This window comes from Ascidiella aspersa, chromosome 8 (assembly GCF_963924565.1).
Source record: "Ascidiella aspersa chromosome 8, kaAscAspe10.2, whole genome shotgun sequence".
NCBI classification, from domain to species: Eukaryota; Metazoa; Chordata; class Ascidiacea; order Phlebobranchia; family Ascidiidae; genus Ascidiella; species Ascidiella aspersa.
Window position 1 is genome coordinate 25,530,657 of NC_139454.1, and position 20,816 is coordinate 25,551,472.

Sequence of the window (20,816 nt, forward strand, 5' to 3'; positions counted from 1 at the left end):
GTGAACGAGAATTGACGAGCCTGTTGTTATTCTTGTGCCTTTTGGACGGCAACCGTTAGCGGGGTATTGGCGGTCGAATGGGCTTCCAAGGGTTAATTACACCTGGCGTGTGAAATCTTGAGGTTTCGACATGATTCTGCCGGTGTATTTTCACGCTTTCTGCCAACAACCGCGTTTTTGCGCGCTAAGGTTTAAACCTCCTTATGTTGCCTGAGAAACGTGAGGGTTCGGTTAGAGATTGCAGTTTTGTTAAACCTAAGACCGCAATACACAAGCTAGCAAAAGGTTAAAAATCGACTTATGTAATCAAATTGATTGGGTTATTTTTGTGTGTGTTTTGTTTTAACAAGAATTGTTTTGTTCTTTTGTTCAGGAATTAACTGGAGGTCTTTATGAAACATGTTACCAACTTATGGTTTCGCTCTCAAACGACAACGTCATGCATTCAACAACCATAACTGCTTCTTTCTATAGCAAAACGATCTTGGGAGAGGTATTGCAAAAAAATATCTTTCCATACTTAGAATATTGCTAGTTAAAAGCGGATTACTAAATAAAAAATAAGATGTATGGAGCTAAACACTTGTTACTAGTACGTAAATAAAAATTAAAAGTCTATAGACACCTACAATTTGAAACCATAAGGTTGTACTTCAACCGTAGTCTCAGCCAGAAAACAGTGGAACACAAAACTTATCCCAACAATGCGGTGGACAAGTAAAAATAAATCGCTACTCGAGGTTTCCAGGTGGTCAAAAGCGGTTGGTTTAAACTGCAGCTGATCTGTTTTTTTATCTGGAGATGTATTATTCACAAGGTAAACTATAGAGACCAGCTGGTACGTCGTAAACCCCCTATTAAAGGTTTTATCGATGTGATAACACTTCAGTTTTACGAAACAAGCTAAGTAAAATACACAGAAAAGCGAACATAGAATGTAAAACGTTTATAAAATTTTACACTTTTTTGTAAGGGGGTTAAATAATTAATAGCAAGCAAATCAGGGGAAATAGGTTTAATAATATCTTGCCTAATATTTTCCGAACGTTTATAATTTTTCGCCAACGCTAATTAAAGTTTTACGCTACACACTAAATTTAGGGGATTAAATCAGAAAAAAATCAAATATAAGAACTGAATTACAACTGCGTTACCCAACACCAAGTTTGGTATTGCTATCTTACCCAATACAACCCGTAACCTAAGGTTTCCCTTAAAATGTTAAATACTAGGGATCGTCCGATATCATTTTTTGACAGATGCCGAAGCCCTATTTTTTGTATACTTGAGATACAGCTATAATTTTAGTCATCCTAAGTCCCCCAAAATTTCCGCGGTGTTTAAGGAATTCTATGAAGGCAGGACGAATACTCAACAAACATGAGAAATATACCTTACCCGATAGCACGCTAACCCTAATGTTTTCTTAGGGCCACCAACCCCGCATCCTTAGCCCCCCAAAAAGTCTGTGGTGTTTTTAAGGAATAACATAAAAGCAGGTGCAATATGTGTTAAGTTAAGCAATAAGTTGTACTTAAGACACTAAAGTTAAGGGATAAATCAAAATAATTTGAGAACTCAATTATTACTATCCTACCCAATAGAACCCTAACATAAATGCTTCCCTAGGGCTGACAGCCACCAACCTTATTCCCCTAAAACGTGTTGCCTTTTACAAATTCTATCAAGGCGGAACGAATGCTCCATCACCACCGAACCAACAGCGAATATATGGGAAGCGAATATTCGTCGGGAATGTTGTGAATTCACCTAAAGTGGCTTAACACAGGTGCACAATTTCACAGCGTTGGGCCAATGTGAAGGGGATTTAAGGCTTTTGGGCAAAACACTAATGTGACTCAACTTCTGTAGCACCTGTGGGCGACCACAAAACCGGGTTTAGTCGATTTAGTGAGCTTTTTGAGAAAAAAATGATTCATTAGTTTTGCGTTGCAGGTAATTTTAGTTCAACAATGTGCTCGGCAATAAATTAAAACCTTATATTAGGAATATGGCGCAAAACATTAATCAAAAAATTTATTCCTTAAAATGTCTTATTTAATTACAATTTTCATGTTCTTAAATGATTCAATAGTAAAATAAACAAATTATTTCGTTAATTTAGGGTACCAAACACTGCCTTATACTGCACACATCTACCCAGAGATTATATCTTCATCAAATTATTAAAAAAGGCCATTACATTTGCAATATATTTCTTTGTCCGTTTTTTTCTACTTTTTTTATGAAAACGCCCAAACACAGCGCAATACTGCACACATCTATAATACTGTACTACATAAATGCATTCCACCTTCTATAGGGGCTCTAACACTCAAAATTTACAAATCAAAATCCTTGCCTTGGCGTCTAGACATCTCCTGACCTAAGAAAGCTGACGTTGGTTATGAAAGCGTAGCCCTGCTAATTAGCAGACACCAAGTCTAGCTTAAACCGTTGACTGAGCCGCAACGGCGAAATTATCTAAACATTCCGGACTTTCTGAACTCATCGAGCAATCCAGAACAAATAAATTTCGTCCGTTTACATGTTTTAGGGGGGTTTAACGGCGGAGAGAAAGTACCCCCAGCATCAATTAGACCCGTGTTGAAAAATAGACGTTGGGCAATTAGTTAAAAGTTGAATCTTAAAATAACACACCTCGATTTACTACAAGCATAAAATGCAAAAACATCGGATCTCAATTAAATTATGTTTTCCGGTTATGTTTTATACATATAAAAATTGGTTTGATTAATACGAGCTTGACTAAACAATTTACATAATTAAAAATGTCACAAGATTCTAACTTTTTTTTTGCTTTAACTAGCTGTCTATTTTCTCCAGAAAATATGCTTTGCTGCTAAATTGATAGCTTTTAGTTAGCCAGCTCAAACTGACACAATTATCTTTATTATACGCTTTGCCTTGCGTAGAAAGCAAACACTTCAGTTGTATGACCAGCGCAAATTCACCTCTCCAATTAAACAAACAAACATAACACTAAAAAACCATAAGGACGATGCCCTTTAGTTTAAACTGAAAAAAATGAATTCTAACTCCCGGATATGAAAACAACTCTTCTTTCAAAAAGGACTTAAAATACTCTTTATTCTCAAACCAGTTCGTTCTCAAACTTTTTCTAAGTACCTCTTGTTCAAACCAGCTCATTTTTAATTATCTCAATTCTAACATCAGCTCTTTCTAAAACTACTTAATTCTGAAACTTATCCATTTGCAAACCACTTTATTTTTGAACTACCATTCTTAAACTAGTTCATTTTCACAGCGGCTGATTTTAAAACTTATCCATTTGAAAGCCACCTTATTTTTAAACCGGTTCATTATCAAAGCAACTAGGCAAAATACAGCCAAAGCATCAGCAACATTCAAACGCATTAGCAATAAAATAAGTTTGCCGATGGGGGTCCAACTGCTTGTTTCAAGTCCAGTAGGCACGCCGAGTGGTCGAGTGTCGTGACAACTAACCTAACTAAAGGCTATCCGGTAACCAAAGCGGGCCAGGAGGGCCTGTGTTGCCCTGTTGGGCGAAACAACAGGCCCTCGAGTGCTCTGTGATTGTCCCGGGGACAAAACGCGATTGCTTAACTAACAGTAACCGATGGTTGCGTTGTTGAATGCTCAGCGCGCGCGATTAGTCCAGCCTACAGAACGTCACAAAGGCCCCGGCCCCTGAAACAAAGAAATCGAGGCGACCGCTCTTCACAGATTTAACCAGATCGATATTTTCACACCGTTCGGTCGTAAAAGGGTGACTGTGCCCGGTGGAGAAGGCTTGTATCGCTGTGAATCTACGGATTTCATTGACTAAACTAAAGCTGGTTTACACACAGTTTGAACAACGAATTTAAAATCGATCAGAAAAAAATACCTAAGGCCTCGATTTCACTGTTAGGCAGCCTAATGAGCACTTTATCCATTACACATTAAGGATAAAATATCCCACTGAAAAGTAAGTAATACATATTTGTATTTTTTTGGTAAGCGAAAAATTTACGTTTAGTGGAAAATATCCACCTAAAAAGGAACATATTTTTAATGTACAATTTTATCGGTTTCCTTAGCAAATTTTTAGCTAACTAAGAAGTCGTAGTAAGAATACCAAAGCCCATTCAGAAGTAGGTAGCATTTTGAACGTTTCGAATAAATCTTCATTCATTTTTCACCATGTTAGAAGTAAAAGTCAAAACAAGCGCCAAGAACTACATTAGCGACAAAACTTGTTTTTAGAAATTAAAAATACCGGCGCTGGATTCTGCATCGAGTTAAGATAAGAAAGTGTGTAATTGGAGATTTGGTGAAGACAAGAGATCGCAAGAGACGGGATTGGATCTCCAATGGAAAGCTCTGAGCATCGGATGACCCGTGTAAAGGAAAACAAACAAAACCGGGCATAAGTGAAACGCCACCTGACACCCAATTAACTTTCTGGCAAGCTGTAAATACCACTTTCCCCTCACTAACCAAACATAACCCGACACAGTGGACGCCTATTGTTGCCAACCAGTGGCCCCTGTACTTTTGTAGATTTGTTAAGTCGGCAGTAGTGTTGGGTTGCAATCAACCACAGCGGAATGAATTCATTTTTAAACTTTAAACGACACAAGGAAATAGGTTGGGTGGACAAGTAGGTACGATCGTACTTTATTATGCTTTATAAGTTGCACGGTATGGGGGTTTGAATGTAACTGTGAAATACTGACAAATCGCGTTTATGCCTTCATAAATTTGCTTACTGTTGTAATTGAAGACGTCACATTAAAAACCACAACTAAACCAAAGGAATTTTACTCAATTTCATAATTTTTTTTTTACATGCTATAATTACCAGTCACATATTGACACCTTTTCATGAAAGCAAAATGATGCGCAGATATCAGAATTGACGGTACGTCAAGCTATAAAATGGTGGTGCAAAAAATACTTTATAGGGTCAAAAAATAGCTGTAGACCACAATAATAGGGGTCGGTTAATTGGTCCAATACATGCGGAGTTGAAACACTGATCGGCTCTTAAACGTTCACTCACTGAAGGTAATACAAGCTCTTATCGAAACGGCCAAATCAAGATGATGTCGATCTACTTGGCCTTTTTGGCTTTGCAATTTATTATCAAGCTACATTACAGATCCGTGAGTAACGTTTTTTAGGTTTTTTTGGCCCACCACTGTTTGGGATTTTTACAATGTTATAAAACAAATGGATTGAACTGGATTTTCAAACTAGATTGCAGAATTCAATAACTGAAGATGATACAAGCTTGTATCGAAACGTCTTAATCAAGATGTCGAACTACTCGACCTTTTTGGCTTTGAAATTCATTGTCAAGTTATAAAACACACTTGTTTAAAACAATGCGACATTTAGAATCAAACATCATGCCAGCAGCGAGCATCCGGCGAAACAACTTGAATTTTCCGCGCTAAAGCTTTTGGCATAATTCATTCGATTTGCAGACGAACAACGGCGAAACATGACCTCTCCAAAAGTCCTTCACTATTGTTACAACTTATCAAAGGTAAGTAGGTCTGTGTGGAGTGAAGTGCACTTGGCATTCCGTAGCATACCGCTGTGTACAAGCTATTTTGAGGTGGCCGCAAAATGACTAATGTACATCATTTTAAAGGCGAATTATGCGGCAAATTTACTGAGTTTTTAACCGCTTTTTATGCAGTTTATGTTGTACGGTTAATTATGAAGAATATAATGTAGGTGATATATGATTTAAAATACTGTAGTTGGGTCTGATTATTCCGGAATACAATTCAACTTAATAAAATTAAAAATTAAAAACACATATCTATAATGCAATTACTTACTACTTTGCGCACATTTAACAGTAATAGTGATTTGAACAATAATATTTTTGGTCGTTAAACCATTGTTTCTCCAAATATGTGTCGCGACCCAAAATTGTGTCCTTGTTTAATTTGGTTGGGTCGCCGACTTCAGTAGTTTCACAAGGTAAGATTTATGAAGAGTAGTTCTGAGCAAGATTTTTCCAAAATTTGGGGAAATTGTGTGTATAAAGACATGACTAACATTAAAAAAATCGAATTTATTAATGCTATCTTCATTGCGTTGGGTTAAATCTAATCTTGCAAAAAAACAGCTAAAATATTTGGGTCGCCAAAGCTCCACTGTTATATTTTCGCTTAGCATTGTAGTCGTCGCGAAAAATAATGAAAAACACCGCGTGAAACCAACCATGCACTACACTCACATATTTTCCCAAAACGTGTCAACATTTAAGGCTCTAATCGAGTCAGTTTCTAAAAGCATTCTTTAAGGGCAATCGACAAGGTGCCACTGGTGCTCAAGCACATGCAAACACAATCCTTCAAAAAACGTCCGTTTCGGTTTCATTGTTCGGCGTTCTGGAGTGCTGCCCTCAAGGATTGTGACGTCACAATCTTAATCGATATATTCCTTGTGACGAGTGGCGTTTGTCGCGCCCAAGTACCAACCGAAAACAGGGACAGACTGACCTCGTAACACAAAATTCCTTTTGCAATTTGTGGAACGGGTAAAAGTGCGGAGAGTTCTTACAAAACATTATTTCTCGAGAATATGGTTCACTTCTAGGCCTTGTTGAACTGTAGAAAATGCATTTTTGCCTTCAAACGGAGAATTTTGATTAACGGCTAGAAGCGTGGACAGTTGGAGAAAACATTATTTCCAAATCAATGCAAGGAATGCGATTCATATCTAGACATTGTTAAACCGTTGTCTTTATTAAAAGAAATGGAAAGCGCATTTCCCACAACCAGCATTTTGACAAACGGCTACAAGTGTGGACAGTTCGAAAAAAATAGTATTTTGAACGTTTCGAATAAATCTTTATCCATTTTTTCTCACTATGTTGAAAATGAATAAAGAGTTTTCGAAAAGTTCACAAACTGCAACCTTCTTCAGCATGGGCTTTAATTTCCTTACTACGTCTTCTTTGTATAGTCATTTAATATTATAATGTGGATATAAACGACCTAAAAAATGACAAGAGACCCACCATGTGAATTCCAAATAAAACGCCAATATGGGCATTTAACAGCCGTACTGCAGAACACATCGAACAACTTATATTCAGTTACGACTGAAGCCCTCGTACCAGGTGTGGTGCAAGTAAAGTGAGGTTAGTTGGTTTCTAACTACTCAAGGTAAAAACTAAAGAACAACAACTTTGGAACTTTTGACCTACATTAAAAATACATTGGGGCTAAAAATACAACTGGTTTAAAGCAATTCATTATATGTATTTGTTTCGCTGTAGTAGTGTTAGGGGTTTGATTTCCAATTTGGAGGCAATCAACATTTCAAAGGTTTCACGCATAACGGCAATAACAACGCAATAAAAACGCCGATCCAATATTGGGTAATTCCACGGGCTCAATATAAATCATTCACACCTATACTCGCGGCTATAGAATTTCATGAGGGAGGATTAGCAAGGAGCGATTTAGACGGTCAGTCGATCTTGTAGAAAAGAAAATTGAACAGACTCAATTTTTTTGCCATTTACAAGTTTACAATTATCACACAATAGGACATTTTTAATTTTTCTGGCCTGAATTGCTAGCTTTGCTAAATTATTCTGGTAAAACTGGTCAGGAATTGATTTCGTCACTTATCTTACAATGGTAAAGGTGATTTTCCATTGTCACATAACAAGTGAATCCCGAACTCAATATTTTTACTCACACAAGGTCGCGAAATGCCACAATTTCCCCCCTTTGGATATTTTTCCTGGTGTCCCTGTTGAAGGTATTTGCCTCACGGGGCAAAAGGTTCAAGATTAAATTATGCTATCAGATGTTCACTGAAGCGCGTTCCTTTTAACGACGGCGAGTAAACTCCAAGTAATGGCTGAGGTCTCGCACCAGACGCACATAAATCAGATTTCCTACCAGACAACGTTTAACGAGAATTTTACTGGTCTACAATAAGTTTAAAACTCCAAAAAAGCGAAAAATCGAACATATCAGCCGTAATTGGCATAAACAATTCAACATACAAAGAAATAATAAAAAGTATGCAAAACAACGTAGTTTAGCGCGACCATGCTAGAAGTTCAAAATTTCGAAAACAAATATAAAAAACGAACAACATTAGCCGTTATTGGAATCAACATTTAAATATTTAAAAAACAACATTATTCAGCTAAAAAATGCTAATAGTTCAAACCAACAAAACTAGCCGTATATCCACATTAAAAGTCAAAATGAAATTTAAAACAAAGGATTTCGCCTAAAATGGAAAAACATTCAACCGAGTGTTACAAACAATGTTCACTTAAGTCGGCGCCCGGTGGGTTTTCAAAGGCATTCCATAAAACGCGTGCTTTGAAACTCTAGGGCGCAATACCCGTGAAATGGCAAAACCACTCACGAAAATACCAGTGTAAGTGTCACATTCCACGCAAATTAGGGCGCCGGGTTTTGGGGCCAATATTTCGTCGGCGTGCCGGGTCTGTAGGGTCCGTGGGGTCACGGCCCCCCGCTAGGGATTAAGAAAGTGGCGTCACGCCTGGGTGCGCGTGTGCGACGGAGCGTGAGATTGTAAGCCGCTAATCTAATGAAGGTTTCCATTGGCGGAAGAAATGCCACCGATTGGCCGGCTGCAGCCAGGTTTGAAAATGTTACAGTTTGGTTCAGCTTCAGACCCCTATTTGTCGAATCTGTTCCGTGGCCCTTCTTTCAGCTTCAGAGCTGAAAAATTATCAGCTGAAAAATTATCAGCACAAAAGGGCCAACAACAAAATAATTACGCACTTTGTGACTGCCTGTCTTTGCCTTACTACAATTAAGGCTGCATGATACAATACTTAAACCAGAATAAGGTCATCTGGAAATTATTCTTAGAACTGTTTTAACATCTAATAGAAGCAAATAAGTTTTAAGAAATAGATTGCTACTGTTTCTAGGGTAAAATACAGATTAGTCATTAAATAAGTTATTTCGATGCGTTAACTGGAAAATGGCAGAAAAACTTCGCAATTTTTTTTGAGTAGTAGATTTTTTATAAGAGTAGTAGAGGACGACACGCAAAAACCCAGTGTGTAAATGTCGATTGACGTGAGGAATATGAAAAGCACTTGAGAAACAAACTGAGGCGTTTATATCGCTGATATGAGGACGACCTGAGTTTGAAGAAATATTCCTGACCATGTGTGCTCATATAACCTGGGAAGATGTTTGATGTACTAATATGGACTTTAAATAGTCCTTTTTTTTGACAGTTTTCACATTTTTTTCGTTAGTTAAATTTCGGAGTTTTAGTCTTGTTTAACGTAGCGAAATCAACTGCAGAACAAATATTTTTCATTAATAACATTTTTTTCTCAGCAACGAATCTTAGAGACGTTTCGCAGTTTCCGGAAATAGTCCTTCTGAACTGGTTTTTGTCCGTGGCTCTTCATGTCTACTTAAGAACCAAGCGAGTCAAATTTTCGCCGAGCTACGTCGAAAATACTAAAAACAGATTGACCCTAACTCCACACTGTGTAGTCACTATAGAAAACAGGAAACACATTAAGGCACCAAACCGATTGGAAATTGATTTACTAGTTCTCTTAATAATTCACGTCAATGTTTATTGCTGAATAGCTCCAAAGCAAACACATTTGAGGTTGTTGTTTGCAGAGTTGGAGCGAATTTCCACACGACACAATTTTTATCGTAAGACAACATGTTTTTTAACTTAAAGACAAAACCAGAAGAAATTCGAAAAATAAGCGAACATTTACACTTTAAATATTTTGTTTGTTGCTTCCAAAAGAGCATTCTTGCTAAAAAATAGTGGGTTGTGTGATTTTAAAATCGATTAATTAGTAACACAGTAGGAAATAAAAGAGAGGTCGAACAAGATAGTCGGGTCAAGTTTAGTAAATTTTAAAACAATAATTGCCTATTGCATTCAAAAGACTTATTCCAAACAACAACACAATGTCACAATTTTAGGATTTTTTTACGTCCATTCCAAATAAAGTGATTAAAATGTGCCAACCTCAAAGATATATTGACATGTACTTTTACCGTTGCCTTTACGCAGACGCCATAGCGAATAGAGCAATAAATAACACCGTTCCGCGATAAATGAGTAATGTTAGAAAAACAAATAAGTTCGTCTAACGCACCAATCACCAGTTGACGTAACCGTATTGACATTGCAAAGGAAAGCGCAAATAACTGAAGGATACCGACTCCTAATATATTTTTGATTAATAGCATTCGTCACCAGAATAAGAGCACGTTAAATCAGAATGACATCTCAATCGATTTGACTCTAAATCTCAATTAAAGTACCTCATTGACGTTAATAAATAACCACCAATATCAACTTCTGACGGCCTTATAAAGCAGTTATCCCTGTGCTTGGATCACAACCACAAAGTTCTAAACAAGTCGTAAACGCCAGCTTCAATGGGTAGCGAGTCCTTTCAAGTTACAGGTCACAAGCAAATTATTTCGGTTAATTACTGGACAGAGCAAATAAAATAACCATCAAGCTTTTGATGTTTGGTGGACTTACGATAAATTACACAGTGTATTTGTTGGTAAAAAGTTGCCAAGTAAGCAAAATTCGTTGCCAATGGGAGACTGCAACACAACAAATATTAGAAAAATATACATCAAGTGACTTTTAATGTATGCTAGCAGTCCATTCACAAATAGATAAAACTACATTATATTGCAGTAGAATTACAACGAACCCTTCAAATAAAATATTTTTGGTCTCGAAACAAATATACTATGCAACTTTCAAAAACCTCATCCAAACGTAACTAGATAAAAAACTAACAAGCTACATAAGGAATTGACGTCGTAAGAAATAGACTACTAAATTCCAAAAATGTAACAGTTCGTAAGCATATTTAAAGTGAATTTGGCGAAAATTACTGTTGCAAAGATTTTCTGCTCTATTATTCCAACTACCTTGCTAACTGAAGCAGAACAGAACGAAAAAAGCATAACAAATCATATTTCCTGAAATTTTACACTGATAACAGTTTTATATACCCAAAATTGACCCTTGATTACAAACAATACGGTCACTCATCTAAAATACCCCCAAAATCCACATTTAAAGTCCCAACTTTAAGAAGAACATGCAAAAACTCACTTTCTGTGCCTCATTTTGACGAGTGGTGACGGTTCCCCCACAGCGCCTCCAGTGGTACGTCCTGTGTTGTGGAGGTTGTCAGCTGATAGGGCTTGAACGCGGTCCATGGCGCTCAAACGGTTGCCTGGTGGAAAGGAAATCACGGTTTAAACTTTAAAGCATAAAAATTTGGTTTAAAATAACTTTGTCTAGTGCAGTTATGTGAATAAAGGTTCACAACTGATAGGGTTTCATTTTTTAACACTTGTTTAAACATTTTGTGAAAAAAGAGGCTTAAACAGGCATACAAACCAACACTGCATTAAAACAATTTTAGTTATACTAACACATCTGTCGAGCTTGTTATAAAAATTTTTGTGCTAAACGTATTCAAATGTTAGTAATTTTACTTTGACGAGGTTAACTAGCATTTGCTGCCTTAAAGTCGGCATCCAACTCAAACTTAAACCTAAACTTAACATTGAAATAGCGATTTTTTTATCACAGGAGCTAAAGTGTCACCCACAAACCGATAAGTGATACCTACCGCCATAAATGCAAACACAACTAGCGAAGTTATCAAAATAAAAAAACAGGGCAGGGCAATCGACCCTTAAGATTGAAAGGAATTCATGTGACAACAAAAACAAAAACCTTGCACTGTAGCGCCACATTACAGGTCCATGCATAGTGGATTTGGTTGTTTAACACATACCTTTCGGTAGAAGCGAAGGTGGCCAAATAAAAAGAAATAAAAGTTGACGAAAACTGTTATCGTCAAAGTGTTCTGAGTAGGATTTATAAATTAGGTTACAACAACAACAACACAAACCTTGCACTCTAGCGCCACTGAGCGACGAGTATGACGATGCTCCACTGAGCGGCTCGGGAGCAACTTGCTCCTCTACTCTCACTCTCTCCTCACTGAACACGTCATCGTCTCTCACTCGCTCGTAATCGCCGCCGCTCCTCGGTCTCTGGTGAGGAGCCTGATGACGTAATTGGTTGTCATGGTAACCACTGTCGTACGCCTGATGACGTAGCTGGTTGTCATGGGAACCAGTCGGGACGTAGTACTGAGGGTTTCCCTGGGGCTGCGCGCGTCGCTCCATGCTGCCATGGTAACCGGGGTGTTGTTGTTGTTGTTGCTGGGGGTAACGTGACGCTTGTTGGTGATAGGATGACGTCATAGTGTTAGGGTGGATCCCCCTGGAAAAGAAAAAGTAGCAATTGAAAAAAAATGAAAAAATGCAGAATAAACGATGGTTCTAAAGTAAAATGAATTTTTTAAGTTTTCTGCTATGTTTCGTTTGAGAAATGGCTAGAAAACAAATAACATAGAAAAGGAATATTATCTTTTGAACATAAAAAGGTGGGAGTTGAATTAAATGAAAAAAATGCGCTGGTTTCAAGTTAAAAGGGAATTTTGAATTTTCTGTCGCTTTGGTTCAGAGAATTCACTATGAATTAAATATCATAGAAAAAAATTAACTTTGAAATTCGAAAAATCTAATGAAGCTAAAAATATGGGAGCCACTCATGTACAAAGGCTTGCAAAACTGCAAAAGCAAATAACAATAATGCTGCTATAAGAAAGGGAAGTGGGCTGCATGAAGTGGAATCGAAAAACAAAACCGGAGGCCACGAAATTTTGCCAACCCAAATACAGAGTTCAGGTAGAAACACCAAGAAAGCTTATTTTTTGACACGGCGAAGGTGAAAGGATTCTACTGCTTTTTGTCAGTGGTTGAATGAAACACAAGCTGCTCCCAAATGACTTTAAAATAAGCAATGGAAAAAAGACAGTGCCTGATTTAAAGTGGCCGTGAAACATGGCCAAACAAGTTTGCAAACTACAGATAAAACCATAGAAAGTCCATGTTGTTCGACTGAATGTAAAAACTATCTGCTTTTTGATATAGAGAAGGTAGAAAGGCCAATGTACGAAAAACAGATCCGGCTTTAAAGTGGCCACGAAATTTGGCCAAGCAAAGTTGCAAAGTTCAGATAAAAGCCGACAGCAATAAGGCATGTTTTACGACCAGCTTGTAAGGGTGACGGTGGGTTTTTGTTCTTCCTCAGAAATGCGCACGTCTGGAAAGCGCTTTGATAGTTGTGCAAACGTCAGTAGAGCGGCCGGGCAAATAGCAGGGCATATGGCGATGAAACACAAAGGAATTTCGAGGCACAGGCGTTATTAATTATACACACATTGTTTGCGCAACGATACAGGCACAAGGTCGAAAGGATATTTCTGATATGGGAGGGTTTTTGAGGAAATATTGAAACTTTAAATCGCTTTGTTTTGCCTTGATTTGAATCCGCGTCTTTGTTGCAAGAATCAACACGGGACTTTAAATTTGCGCACACGAATTATCGGCGCGGGTTTAAATAGAAAAAACGTGGCGGAATGTAAACCACACTAGGCTTGTCCCAACTGAGCTGTGTCAATTTGAGTTGTGGTGCAAAGTGCTCTTTGTAGCTTTAATATGCTGCAAACATAAGTTAGACAAGTGTTAACATTTTGTCGCTCCAACCCGAATACGTAAATGTATAAGCGTAAGTATGTATAACAGTTAGCGACCCAACTTTCTCTTTGTAGGCAAACAAAACATAAGATATTAGCAACAAGTTCGAACTTAATTAATACGAGTTTTGTCTTTTGTATTTTTTTTTCGCAAATTTCTCAAATATTGGAGAATTTTTTGCTCAGAACCACTTATTGATACAAGCAATGTCTTCGTATTTTTACACCAGTTTACCAATTTTGAATTAAATATTGTTTTCTAGAACCAATCTCAACAAATGATGAACTTGGTAACTTTTGCAGCAGGCGACCCACCAAATCAACCGACAACCGATTATGAGTAAACTAATGGAGTGAGCAACACTGTGTAAGACGCTGCAGTGTTTGTTGTGCGTTTTAAGGTCTCTACCCCGCATGATCTAAAGGATCCATCAGTTAAATGTTCGCGAAACATTATTAGTGATGTACTTTCTTTAGGGTGAACTACGTTTGTTCCAAATTGTCAGTTGTTAGTCTTTTTACCATTTCAAAGGATTTCGGAAATCAACAATTGTTTAAAAAGAGCATTTCGAATTAAGTTTTCAGCAGAAAACTGACATTGTTGTTGAAGTATTCTGTGTTTATATAAATACAAATATCTAAAAATGCCGAATAAATATTACAATTTAACAACTATCCATGGAAAAAACTAGACCGCCTGAAATATTGATTAGTTAGATGTTGTCCTTTCAATCATGCTAATCCAAGATTCGTCTTGTAAACGTATTTTTTCATTTACGAAGTACGATACAATAAACAAACAATCATCACAAAACCAAAGCAGTTAAAAATTGTGGATTTTTGTCAACTGCTTACAACCTAAACCGTATAATGTAACGACTAAGGGCAAATAGCATGCAACTTACCACTTAATCGGTGAGCTTGTTTTCATTTTTACACACTAAATGTTCCTAGAAACTCACATGATAGCTTTTGACCTGGTAAGCCAAACAGAACAACAGATAAAATACGTTTTTCGGGGGTCGACTATCAAGCTGTACACAACTTAACCGTGCTGATAGCACTCGTGTGTGTTTTGCAATGACAGCTTAAATATTAACAAAGTAATGAAAGAGTTCCGGAGTGGTAAATTACATATAAAGCCCAACTGCTCTGAAACCAGTCAACATATTTCACATTGGTTATTTAACACAATAACCACTCTTTTAGACAAAACCGTTTTTTTTTAATGTATTCCAAACAAATATTTCAACTACACCAACTATCAAGTAAGACAAAACTCTATTTTGAAAAGTTACTTAACGCAATTATTTTAACTATGCCAGCTCTTAAGTAAGACAAAACTATTTCATTTAAATGTATTTAACACACATCTTTTAATTGAACCAAACCTTTTAGTTTTAAATTAAAAACAGAAATCCGTTCATGAGAGTTTTTGTCTGTTAATAAAAGGCGTTGTCAGTTTTTGCAGACTCTTTCAACTTAGCTATACTAAAATACAACCGGTGCCTAAACATTTGCTGCTAATAGCAAACAGCCTTAGTCAGTATGAAAATGCCAACAGTAGGACTACTATGAGTTGCATTGTCGGGTTGTCATAAGTTTAGAAGAGGCGTGATACCAAACACAACACCACGCAACTGGCTACTGCAGCTATAGTTTCCTCTAAAAATAACAAACAGAACAAGCTTGGTATGCACATGGAAGTCACATTTTGTTCTGATTCAGTTGTTTTTATCTGTGAACACTTCAATTATGAAATTTCGACTTGAAAAAGCTTAAAACACACTTAACTGCATCACCATTGCCCGACATACGATTTGATGTGGTTCATTGGTTTATTAAATCAGTTAATATTTTACGGTTCTAATATTGAAACCTTTACGGTAAATTTACATTAATCCACTAGATTCAGTTACTCAACTCTTTGAATTACATGATAGTTCAAATCACAATTATCTCTGAATAAATCCAAGCAATAAAAAACTCGGATGCTTGACTGTACAGTGTGCAGTGTACATTCAATTAAAATGCCCAGCCCACAAAGTTTTAACGAAGTTACGAGCGCGAAAGCAATTCAGACTGAAGAGTTTTCACTGGTGTGCATTCAAAACAAGCAGAAGCATCATTCTTTGTCTACTTTCGTTAACACTGTCTACATTAATTCACTGACAACATTCCAAATGGCACAGTTCCACGCATTCCAAAGGCCTGAGAGCAACGAACAAGTGCTTTACTGCGCACTTGGGATTCGAAAACAACGCTTCAGCAAATTGCTAATGATAACAGGTCGCCACTGCACAGCTGAATTGCACTCCTGGAATACCTTTGCTTAATTATTCATTGCTTGACGTAAGCGGAGAGTGTAGTTTTGCCAACAGCGCACAACTCAGGTTAAAGCCACGCCAAGTCAGCAATTGCAATGTTTGACAAATGAACCCGATTGACCCTCTCCACCTGTCCTGTGCGCGCGAGGTTTATAACAAAATAAAATAAATGTGTTTTTATTTTGCAAACACAGGGTACACTGGATACGTAGACCAACGTAAGTATTATATTTTTTTAAAGCAAAAAGAAAAGCAAAAGTTCGATCAACGTCTGCAAAATTCCAATATCCACAGTTTTTATTATTATTGATTTAGCGACGATTAGGTGGCAGCCTTACTACTGAAGAAAACATTTTGTCACCATATACAACGAGATACAAACGTTTTTTTAGAAACAACACAACCCGGGTTAAAAACACGCCTAGTCAGCAATTGCAATGTTTGACTGGCGCACTTCGACAAATGAACCCGACTGACCAATACACCTGTCGTTTGCGTGTAAGCAAAGGGTAGCATAACAAAATACATTATTTTTAGCGCAAATACCGGATATTCCGGATAGCAGCTCTTAGACTGCGCCATGTCTGATGAAATCACTGATGATCTTATCGCACTAAAAATAAAGAACGTTGGAATAATTTAGAGCATAATGGAAGGAGGTCAATATCAGATAATAGAGCAAAGGTAACGTGAAGGTTTATAATAATTAAACGAAAAAGTATTTAAAAAGTTTAAATTGCAGTGGTTGATGCGTAGACCAACTGAAACATTATTGCAAAACAAAGAAACAAAATTGGAAGTTCAAACTAATGGAAAATTGAGTCCAATCTTTATAGTTATTGAAACTACCGATCTAAAATATTTTTATTATTACTCATAGTAACACAAGACAAATGTGTGGTTGATGTATAAGTTACTATGAGTTAACTGTGAAAAATGTGAAAATGTCGGTCCTATAACTCTTATAGTTTCGGAGAGCTTAACAGAGAAAGCTGCTATCTTTCTATGACAGTCAGTAGCACTATTAACAAGCGTTGCAAATTAGTCAATTTTAAATGGTCAAAGTTGAGTCATTTGTGAAATAACTTAAGTCCAAGTCATCAGTTGAAGTCCCAGTCAAGTCATAATTAGAGTAAGTCAACTTTAAGTCAAGTCCTTGCTATTCAAAAATGTTAAATTAGTCCAATTAAGAGCAACACCCCAACTAAAAAAAAACACAACCAAAACGCAACATGCAAAATGGTTAATATGCAAAAATTAGGATGATAAAACCAACTTTTGAAAAATAGATGCTTAATGAAATTACCTTATTTCAACCAAAGTCATTTGTCCGAAACACTAAAGTCACTAATTCAACCAAGATACCAGGTTGCACACTGGTAAAACTTTACGTTCTGAAAAACCTGCTCACAAGGTAGCACTAGAGAAAACTACTGATCTAGTTACCACACACCGCCACTATAATCATCACCCGACACACTGTTGTTGATTGGGGTAATTCAAACCTGATCCATGAAGCGAAAAGCACAATTCCTACTCGCCACCAAACAGCATTGTGTTCACAGACCCTAAACAAGTGACACACACGCTCTATCGAAAATTAAAGGCCTATTGGGTAAAAAGGGCAAAATTAGGGGCATGGCACGGTTGTCATCATGGCGATTTCTTGTATATTGTTAACAATAAGTGTATTTAAAAATGCATACATTTTTTTATGCAAAACGGGAATTTAAAATGTAATAAGGTATTTAATATGTTTAAAGAGGTTGATAATAATGCAAACATGAGAGTATTTAAAAATGCAAAACATATATGGTTTTAAAGTGTGAAAAGTATTATAAAATGTACACATGTACCTTGTCGTGACACAACCAGTACTTAAATTTCTCTAATCCCCTTCACGAAATTGCTTAACTCCTGGTTTCATAAGTAGGCCTTGCTTATTATTGTCACAATCCTTCTATTGAAGCAACCTACATTGTGGTGTCTTGTATATTGATAGACGAACCACACACACGCATACACAAGCACACACACACACATATACATACACACGCACATGGGCAATCGAGTTTCTAGAGTTGCCAAACTCTTCCTGGCCTTTTATTTTAGACGCAGAGGAAGTTGAGTGCGACGTCACAATGCCTACGCTGTGACATCATAATAAAGTGCAAACTGGAATTCTATAGATGTTCTGTGCTTGTGCATTTGTATCTTAATGCATCACATTTCAACTTTCGAAGCTCTTACATTCGCAGCAATTAGACCAAACATTCGCAGCAATCGTTTATGCCAACGAATAAAATCGTTTACGCAAAAAAACAACATAAAAAGCATGTTATTTTTTCACCAAGACTAGGAATGTGCAACAATATACTTTGTAACAGTAAATAAAATAAACCACGCAATAGCAGATTTAAAATATCAAGAGGTCATTTTCGTTGTCATCACATTTAAAACAGCAAATATTTTTTTTAACAACTTCACAGCAAATCTCACACGTAAAAGTCACACATTAAACGTCTATATCTACTCCAGTTTGAGAAATTATCACCAAAGTTTGAGGAACAGATGCGAAAAAGCTAAAAATAAATTTTTACACCAAATTTAAATTTCATTCGAGCAGACCGACAAGTTAAACAGCTTAAGCATCCCTTGTGCGTAGTTATAATTCTTAACATTTCAGACTCAAAACAAAATGTAGAAATAGTTGCAATATCTAAGTAAGTAACATTCTAAACGTTTTAAAAAACTATTTTTTTTTATTTTCAATTGCAGAAATATTTTTGGATTTTTCTGAAATACCGGACATATAAGAAAATAAGGGCAATTTTAATAAACTAGTCCTTCTTACTGTATGTTGGTCGAAAAACTTTTCCCAATCACACACTAATATAAACAAAGAGGGGTTACAGTTTAGTTCAAAATTGGGTTAAAAACTCTATTCTAGTCTGTGCTGAAAGAAGGCTAGTGTCAACAATAGGAAGCATCAAAGACCCAAATCGCCAGGAAATCATTTGTTAACGTTGCGAGGTCCGACACAACAATAGAACAACATCAAGTGAATCGATGTTGTCCATTGTTACTGGACATCAAAGAGAGGCGAAGGCGAAATGTAAAGCTGTCACAAGAAGGATGCTATTAGCTCACGAATAGAGGAATTGAATTTTTTTCCGAAATATGGACAATTCTGTGGTTATTGTGTAGCTTAATTTAAAGTACAATATTCGTGAATTACCAAATGGGGTATGGCTTGCAGTCGCCAGTCTCTCCAGGGTGATATTCAACACATGGTCATTTTGGTATTTTCAAAACGCTAAGTTAATACTGATGTTTTTTAATAATATGAATTAATGTTTTATTTATTGTTGGGTTTTACTAGTGACGTCATTATTTCGTGACATCACAATTTTCGTGCTCGCACAGCGCACCATCGCGAGTGTAACTTTCCAAAAGTCGTCCACGGCGAGAAACCATACAGACTGTGGTCAAACATTAGCTTTAGTCCGCGGGGAAATATCACCATTATGTTCTAAATTTACCGCAACTTGCCAACCTTTTGTGCAGCGGACTGTGTTTGGCTGCGAAGGTGTGATTTGACAGAAAACGTTTGGCCAAAGTCGTCCCGAGTTTTGTTTGACTTAGGATTGCGCACACGAATGACGTAACACATTCTGGTGGTTTTGGAAGGCTGCGACTGCTGGCGCTACGAGGACAGCTAAATATAGCTGGTTTTATTGCGACTAGCTGTTGCTATGTGAAAACAACATAGACATAACTCGCCCTACCAAATCCTACACCAATGGGATAAGTTTCCTAGCAATATTACGTACTGAACCCCCTGGCAATTTGGTAATGATTTCCGTTCTCTTGCAATAAAAATATCTTGAAACGGAAAAGCGTTGCTTCGTTTACTAGAAAGAAGCTCTTCCGGTACTTAATTATTTTATCCGACGGTTAGGCCAACTATATAGGATGCCTTCATCATTGGTAGTCGAATAAAACAAATAAGTAGTGAAAGAGCTTCTTTTTAGTATACTATGCCTGTGCCTGGTAGCAACATCACAGCTAAGTTTATTAATATCGATAACTTGCTTCAAAACGACAAAAACTATTCATTAGTCAACCTAAATGGGCAGCATAGAAATAATTAGTTTATCATGGTTAACAATAGCTAAAAATTACAATTTTAAGTGTGCTTGGTTTTGGGGGCCTTCATGGAGTAGGCTTAATGTATAGCATCACACTCGCAAACAGATAGATTAATATACACGAAAAATTACCTTTTTCAGCAGAAAATTCGACTTTACTTGTTGCTGTAGTTACCTAAACGTTTAACCTTCTAACAGCATTAACTTAAAACCAAACTTGCCATATGCTTGATTTACGGATTCAGTATGAATTGAAAGGTCGCAGGGACTTTATACTTGTTCAACACATACACGAAATACTGCAAGTTAATCAATTACGATACGAAATCGCGACATTTGTTTAACGATGAGGTAATGTTTTCGTGTCCTTCAAATTCCATATCACCAATCGATTTCAGGCCTACTCCAAACCTATCACAACTCGCATAAAGTGAGATTTTCTTTTGTGTATTGTGTTGTCGCTCAAATTAAGCAATTCTAAAGTTCATGGTTGTGAAAAATCAGAACAGATTTTGTTTAACAAAAAAAGATAATTACATAAACTGAAAATGATACAAGCTCGTATTGAAACGCCTATATCAAGATCAGTCGAATTACCCATCCTTTTTGGCTTTGCAATTCAATATCAAGCTACATTACAGATCCATGAAAAGTGTATCCAAGTTTATCTGAATGTATTTTTAGATTTAGAAA

General features: G+C 36.8%; 1 protein-coding gene across 1 annotated transcript in view; it reads right to left on the reverse strand.

Moving 5' to 3' along the window:
- LOC146137042 (uncharacterized) overlaps positions 1-20,816 on the reverse strand; it is a 131,862-nt gene that overhangs the window by 88,628 nt on the left and 22,418 nt on the right. The window contains exons 3-4 of the mRNA XM_083395388.1: positions 11,951-12,327; positions 11,140-11,263 (exon numbers count right to left, since the gene is read on the reverse strand). Coding sequence (XP_083251514.1) covers positions 11,140-11,263; positions 11,951-12,327 — 501 coding nt within the window. The remainder of the gene's footprint in view (positions 1-11,139; positions 11,264-11,950; positions 12,328-20,816) is intronic.